The sequence below is a fragment of the Rana temporaria genome, chromosome 1, assembly GCF_905171775.1.
Source record: "Rana temporaria chromosome 1, aRanTem1.1, whole genome shotgun sequence".
In the NCBI taxonomy this organism is placed as follows: domain Eukaryota; kingdom Metazoa; phylum Chordata; class Amphibia; order Anura; family Ranidae; genus Rana; species Rana temporaria.
The window spans coordinates 116,985,696-116,994,075 of NC_053489.1; the positions used below are offsets into that span (position 1 = coordinate 116,985,696).

Genomic DNA, 8,380 nt, shown 5'->3' on the forward strand with positions numbered 1-8,380 from the left:
AAACTCAACGAGCCAAAAAGAGAGCACGTTCTCTATTTCCTCGATGGGAATGGAGAAACTTGCCTTGTCGAGTTCCTCGACAGCCTGACAAGGAATTAGACAAGGAAAACGATGTGTTTCGCCCGTCGAGTTCCTCGGTCGTGTGTACGAGGCTTTAAAGTGACGTTGTCATTAATATATATCTATACATGCCACTGATCTCTGCTGAAGCGAAGATAAACAGCCAGCTTCAAAATCTTCAGATTCCAACACTTCCCGGGTGTGTTAGATTCTTGGCCCCATGCTGTGCCCAGTGGTTCAATCTGTTCATCACAACTGTATCCTGTAGTGACATATGGACTACTAAGCACAGCAGAGGATCTGGGAATCTGACACCCCCAGAAGTGAATATTCCTCAGCCGGTGGTTTCTCTTCACTATGCAAACATCTTCTTTGCAAGGATACTTTTATTCTAGAAACATTTCTTTGCAACAGAGTCACTTTAACCAATGATTAACATAATACCTTTTTAGGTTCTAATCAGTAGCTTAAAGGCCATTCAGATGTTTATACTGGTAGCAGGGGGCCTTATATAGGCTTCTGTTTAACCTAAAATGACTGCTTATGTATAACAGATAGAACAGTAGTTTGTAGTTGTTGTGTAGGCTCCGCCGTCTCCATAGTGCCTATTGCACTTCTGTTTGGGGCTGAGCAGGTCCCACTTGAAAAGTACTGAAACTCAAAAATCCTTTCCTTACCTGTGTTACCTGCACTGGGTGGCCGATGTGTCAAGCCTGGAGACATGCTGTTTCTTTGCAAGGACTGATGGGACAATGGCAATAGGTTATGATTACCCATTGAACCAGCTGAATTGCTGTATGCCAAGCTGTTATGATTGCTCACCGGAATGGAAACCGGCATCTCAAAATTGGGAGGTGGACCGGCCTGTGCATGGAAGAAAAGAGACAGTGAATGATACTGTACTGATCTATATGATTCATTATTCATTTTCAGAAGATAAGATGACTATATACAGAAAAACGCACAATAGAACCCTGCAAGGTCCATATTTCTCATAAATTGGTGGGGGAGCCCTCCAAAAATGTACAACACTACAAAAACTCCATAATAAATGGATACGGGCTCAACCCCTCCTATTTATCTTATCAGTGATTCTATACTATGGAGAAGGTTATGCTTATTCAAAAATTTAAAAAGAGATATATATACAGTATATATATATATATATATATATATATATATATATATATATATATATATATATATACACACACATATATAGATGCATGACAGCTCCCAACCGCATTCAAATAAATATCTTTATTCTATATATAAAAATACATGAATGCTACACATTAAACATAAGACCAAGACTTGTATTTCTATATTGTGTATTTAAATTGATAAGAACCATTAATGGGCAGGCTAAATGTACCAAGCTGATCGATTGATTAACTTGGGTATAACCAGCCTACCGGATACCCCTGCGATTATCGCTAGCAGCTGCTATAGCCACTAGCAATAATCACTGTCTATTCCCGGCAGGGATGGCTTCCTGTGCCCTCCCCTGCCACCACACTGGGAGAAGACAATTGCTGATTCCCCTGTCAACGCTGTCTGTGTTGATGGAGGAATTGTGCAAATATGCACCGTGTATGGCCAGCCTAAGGAAAGTGAATTGTTGCATGTGACAATTTATTTTGTTGCATTGCATGTCAAATTAACAATTATGGCGCAAAGCATTTAGCTTATTTTTTTCTTGTGCCATCGTCTTCTTGGAGCACTATTGCACACCAGTATTACGCACATTTTTGAAAAGCTAATTTTCTACACCACTATTTATTCGGTGCAGATTGTAAATTTTTTTTTTAAAAAAGCCGCACTTGAATTTTTTTTTTTAAATCCTATAACTTGAACTCTTTTTTGGCGCATCCGAAAATACTGGCTTCCATGCACCACATAGTTAATGCAACAACAATAGTTTATCTGGGCTATTAAATCTTAATTTATTTTAGTTGGCTCCAGCACCCATTCATACTCTATGTACTTATTACAAGAATATTTTCTTCTTTATAGCGGCGTCTAGCAACTATTCACACATTTGTCCCTGAAACACTTATGACATTCACAGAATGGCCATCAGTACCAGGGAAAAAAGCAGCCTCCTGGAAATAAGGTTGCTTTTATTCACGACCTGCTAATGTTTTCTTTAATCCGTGACATAAAACACTGTAAATCACTTTACACCAGCTAGGCCTTGTAAAAACACACACATTAGGACAGAAGATTTTGAACCTCACTCAGCTTATAGATGGCTCTGACAAAAGATAAAAAAAAAAAAGATTAGTAAAAAAAGGTTAACAAAATCTGCCTTATAGAACAAGTAAAAAGGACTGACTAGGTCAATGTCCAATTGGCCACGCTCTAATTGGTGTATATACCGTATATATATATATATATATATATATATATATATATATATATATATATACATATATATATATATATATGTATATATATATATATATATATATATATATATATATATATATATATATATATATATATATATAATGTTTCCAACGTCAGAACTTTTTTTTTCCATTTTGGCTGATGTAGGGAATAGTTAAATCCCCTGACATGCTTATTTTTCCCCTTTTTTTTTGTCCCATTGAGGAGATTTCCCATGACTTTCTGTTATTTAAAGACAACAGGAAGCAAGAATAAATCTCTTCTGAGTGCCAGAAATACACAGATGTGACATAAAAAAAAAGTGTCCCATCAATTTCTTTTTTGCTGACAACTCATATTTTTTTTTTTTTTATGACAGTGGTCACCAGGTCTGATAATCTCCCCAGTGGGGATGCAGGAGGCAATTAAAACCAGACAGAGGTTCTAACATTTCATTGTATCCAAAACTTAAAAAATATCCCCAAAAAGTTTTGGCTTTTCAAAATACTTATAACTGCCAAAGATAAGCATTGTCTGTGATCAATCTTCATTAGTTACCGTATTTATCGGCGTATAACACGCACAGGCATATAACACGCACCCTAACTTTAAGAGGCAAGTTTCAGGAAAAAAAAACGCAGAGGTGATCGAATACCACCAAAAGAAAGCTCTATCTGCGGGAAAAAGGACGTCAGTTTTGCTTGAGAGCCACGTTGCACGACCGCGCAATTGTCAGTTAAAGCATCACAGTGCCAAATCACAAAAAGCCAAATGGTCCGGGGCTGAAGTGGTTAAAACGAAATGAAGATTACTCACTGTTTCCTAATATTTAATGTTCATGCATGTGCATTTTGCACACAGGCTTAAAATGTATTTTCACACCCAGTGTTCCTGAAGTATCTAATTATAGTCTCTTGCCCTATATCTGACCCTCTATATTGCTATTTATTACTTTTTTCTAATCTTATTTGACCTCCTGCTACTACGATCCCCTTTTACACACATCTGGCCTTAGCTGCACTTTATTTTGGTCATTGAACAGAATACAACCAGGTGACTGATTCACTTAGCATTTATATAAATGTATTATGTTTTATAATTAGACGTAGCTGATCCTTTCTATAAATATGGTCTTCGTATATCACTTCCCCCGTTTCCGTTAGACTTCGGGGCAGGGCTCTCCCACCTTTTGTTCCATTGTCTCTTACATTATGTGACTCCTCTATGCATGTTTATATTGTGATATCTCCAAGCCGTAAAGTGCTGCATAATATTTTGTGTAAGTAATGTGGCCTGATGTTCTGTCTTTGTAAAATGTCCTTGTTTATTAATATAGCCGAGGTGAACCTTGTGTGTCAAAGTCTGAAAATAAAACTGTCCAAGTAACTCAAAAAGTTCAATTAGTTTCTCAATTTCCTTATCTGCAGTAGAAACCTGAAAAAAAACTTATTTTTTTTCTTTTACTGAATGAACTATCTGGAATACACGATGACACAGATGCAATTCGTCATACTAGAGCGTGGCCGCAATGACCCACACACATTTCTCTAGTAATTAGCTGAGCCTCTTTAATCTCAAGCAGGTTTAGTAAAGAGCTCTAATAATGTTCTCCTCCAAAGTACAAATGCACGTCTAATTATTATCAGATGTTTTTGGACCACAACATTTTATGTCCTTAGGCTCTTTCTGCGGAATCCTGAGCGACCCTTTTCATGAAGTGCCATAGCCAGCTTTTTCTGCTGGCGCAGGCTGTGTTTTCTTATGGATGGAGAAGTCAGGTTCTTTTTTGTACTGGTGGTTACAGATATAACCCATGTTTCATATCCACAGTTCAGCTCATTCAATGGATCTTTCTTTCTGCATGAGCAAAGGCTTACCGTTGTGCATTTTAACTGCTGGCCTGTGTTTTCTTACCACCCCTAGTTTGTGGTCAGGTGGGCAAGACAAACCAAAAATGGATCTAGTGTGCCATGTGTTTAGAGCGTCTGTGAGGCTGTCATTTTGATGGTGCCATCCTTCCTGTATAAAATGGCAGTGTCCAGCCTCCAGACCAGGGCACCCTATACTTTGAAACCACAAGAACCACAGGCTGAATTGCTCTTTTGTGGAGCACAAGGTCAGCAATTGACTCTGGGCTCCATTTGTTTTATTTCAGGTTTTCATTGCAGAGGTTTTCAAGTCCATATATTTTGTTTTAAAATGCAGCTCTGACATATTAAACCATGTATTTGACTGCTTCTCTTTCAAATGGGAAGAGTACAGCAAATACATTCTTGATAAGACAGTCCCATTGCTTCTTGCTGTGATAATGAGCTCATACAAATGTACAGCAATGTTTACTGTACTCTGGGCTGGCTGCCCATCCCGGCCTGCTCTGTGGCAAACGAAATTCCTTCTATATTTATGAACTGCCTTCTCTAATCAATATTTGCATAGGACAAGTGAATGTGTCTAAGTCTTGTGGATTTCACATAACCCAGTGAAATGTCCGCTTCTCCATCGACTAGTAATCCTTTCCTCCTGTCTGTCTCAGTGCCAACAGCTGCTATAGCTATGATCATCAGGAGGTTTTAGAAGGCATTCGTGTCCCTGCTCTCAGATTGCATCTCTGCTACATAAGAATCTAAAAGAGCTTGTCTGAAAACATACTGTAACTATCTAGTCACCCAAGAATGTGAGGACACCTTAACAGGACAGCCTGGATGGGAAAGCACCATGCTGTGTACATTAACTAAGCTCTCGTTCTCATCAGTGCCCATATGGGGGACCTGTTCCTCTTAAATGTAAAGAATGCTGCATGAGAAAGACAAATTATATATATGCGAGGGGTCTTCAAAAAGTTTCCACACTTTTTTATATAATAGAGTTTAAAAAAATACGGAAACTTTTTGAAGAACATATACACTGAAACTGCACCTGTGGTTATAATAGCTATGATTATAATGTGCATTTAGTATTATAAATTCTAATATAATATATTAGAATTATTTGAATTAAAATAATATTATAATATTATAAATATTATATAATTATAATATAATAACATAATTACAATATATGCTTATAATAGCTGGTAGGATGGGTTTCTGATAATGTGACCAATGTGACAGTCAATCAGTCCGTCCCACCCTCCCACCTTAAGATAAGTTAAAGGGCCACACGGAGGTTATGGGGATAGGTTAATTGTATGCAAAAATGCATTATTTTGCAACATATGTGGTAACTGCATTCTGTTTCTCCTATTTAGGATTTTTTTTACTCTAAAGTGGTTCTAAAGGCAGTTGTTTTATTTAAATATAATTAAATAAGAAAAAAAACTTCTGTGTGCAGCAGCCCCCCCCCCCCCAATACATACCTGAGCTCCATCTCAATCTAGCTATGTTGCACGGGAGTCTTGACTGTTTGGGACTCTCCCTCCTCAGTGGCTGAAACAGCAGGGGGGCGCTATTGGTTCCCACTACTGTGAATCAAAGTCAAAGAGCCAATGAGCAGAGAGAGGGGGCAGGATCGTGCCGTGGCTCTGTGTCTCCATGTCAGCAGCAGCTCGGTGCCCCTATAGCAATCTGGTTGCTGTGGGGGCACTCGGCAGGCGGGAGGGGCAAGGAGCGTCCGCGAGGGACCCAAGAAGAGGAAGTTATGGGCTGCTCTATGCAAAACCATTGCACAGAGCAGGTAACTATAAGATTTTTGTTATTTTTAAACAAAAAAAGAACAAGACTTTATTATCACTTCAATTTTGACCTCCCCGTAACAGACTTTCTCACCTAGAGTGACTATACTCATTATGATGTCTATAGAGTTACAGAAGATGGCTGGGAAAGCTGATAACATTGTTTGAGATATTATTTCTTTGTTCAAGACGTTGCAAGTGCATGGGATTTCTTGCAGGATCAACGGGTATTTTTCCTGCACTTGCAGAAGTATGTTTAACATTTAAAGGTAAACAAATGCAGCCACCACACCTAAGGACTGGTGAGCTGCAAAATGTTATATTTGGACTATTGGTTTACATATTCTTTAACTCCCATGTGTGGGCACTTTCCCTTTATACTAACCAGCTAAAAAAACTACAGTCATGAAGCAATAGGACCTTCTACTGTAGGTGAGACACTTGTATACTGTCAGTCATCAGGAGGATAGAGCAGAGGAAACGGGCAGAGATACAACATTATTTTGTGGTATTATGTCCTACACTGCATATTATAAACTCTTTTAATGCCAGGCAGGTGGGTGAATATGCTGATCCGTTGCATTTGCAATATAAAAGAATCCTCTAGTCAAAACAATATCTTGATTTTCCAGTTAGAGTTCTGCTTTAATTCGGTGCTATACAGGTTAAGACAACTCTGCGGTAAACAGAATGAACAAAGAACAGAAAAAGCCCACAGCACACATTTACATATATATGTCATCCCACTCTAGTAAAATAATCAATCACTCTGTGATTTAATATGCATGTAAACATGCATCATATTATACATTACATTAAAAACAAAAGAGAGAAAAGCTCATGCAAAGTTATTTCTCTTAAACGACTGGCAAGGCATGTGAATTTCTTCAGGGTTTGGATATTAAATTTAGCTCTACTTTACAAGCATGAAAATGAACACAGACTACTTAAGAAAAGCAAAGCTTATGACTGCTTTAGTATCACCCCAGCACACCAGCGTGATTGTGCCCTAGTAACAAGATTTCATGCATTCATATTACCTGCCCTTTCATATTAGGATTACCGTTTTTGGTAATTACAGGTTACATTCTAGTGGAAATAGAACAACGTCTACACCAAAGCTGGATATTGACTGTCTTTGGTTGACTAGGACAATTTTATTTACCCAGATGGTTCTACTTATGCATTACAAGCCTGCATCCACAAAAATAAGGTGCTTTAAAGTCTAACATTGCTCATACATGGGCCAGTATTCTCCGAGTACCATTTGTTATTTTTGGGCACAAGTGCCCAAAACCAAAAAAATAAGTAATCTTCACTCAGCTCGTTTGCTGGTTCTTTATGATGGCTGAGCTTGGGAGTCATCATTGTAGATGAGATTTTAAAAGTACATATACATATAAAGTGAGATAAACCAAAATCTAATCCAGACAATCGTGGCTAGATGGGTAATCTATTGCATGTCTATGGACGCACTGCAACCTGCGCAGACACCCCCTACAACAAAATGCAAGCCATTTTTGGCTTGCATGCTTCCTGCTCTTTCTTTTCAATGAAGCTAAACCGGTTGAGTACTATACTACCCTGAAATTAGTATGTGGTTGAAATAGTTACTCCAAACAGGCCCTAACCACAGTGATGTTTTACTCCTTGATGAAGTCTTATATTTTTATAACTTGCTTCACTATTGTCTGGAAATGCTTTTGGTGGATGCAGCCTATAACCCAAAATTCAAGTGCCATTAAGAAAAAGCCCTTGACTTTATGTCATCTAACTGGCCAACTTTTCAAATTCATTTTAAAATATGTTTTTATATTATTTGGCCTTTCCATTTTTTTTCTTTGTTTATAAAAGAGGAAAGGTAGGTAAGTACTTAAATTCCCCAAATTATCTTGCCCTACATGCCCTACAGCTTTGAGGCAGCTTGTGTGTTTTATAGCTGCATGAATTAGGTTGCTTTTTAGGTTGTTTTTATTTTGCAGTATTATACCACTGAAAGTGTTCTGGATGAGAAATCAGCACTGCAAGGGTTAAGGGGGTGTTACGTCAGCAGTAGTCAGCAGATCAGCCATGTAACCTTGGGTACTTACAGGTATTTTATGGCTCTTGATCATAATATCAAACTCTTCATTAATTTGTTTATATTTTTCTTCAGTGCGTGGGGTGAGGGCATAAGAAGAGTCGGGATCAGGGCTGTCACAGCCTTTGTGTTCTTTCTTGTTCAATGCCTGCCAGGTTTAGAGAAATATCACAAATATA

At 38.0% G+C, this 8,380-nt stretch overlaps 1 protein-coding gene across 16 annotated transcripts in view; it reads right to left on the reverse strand.

Annotated features, from left to right (window-relative positions):
• The window catches only part of MEF2C (myocyte enhancer factor 2C), a 375,780-nt gene that overhangs the window by 53,812 nt on the left and 313,588 nt on the right, over nt 1-8,380 (reverse strand). For 11 of the 16 annotated variants that reach the window (XM_040341978.1, XM_040341939.1, XM_040342009.1 and 8 more), the window contains one exon: nt 738-924. In XM_040341978.1, the coding sequence (XP_040197912.1) occupies nt 738-924 (187 nt within the window). Of the gene's footprint in view, nt 1-737; nt 925-8,211; nt 8,350-8,380 lie in introns of all 16 variants that reach the window. The other 5 variants (XM_040341964.1, XM_040342013.1, XM_040341991.1 and 2 more) reach the window with 1 other exon arrangement.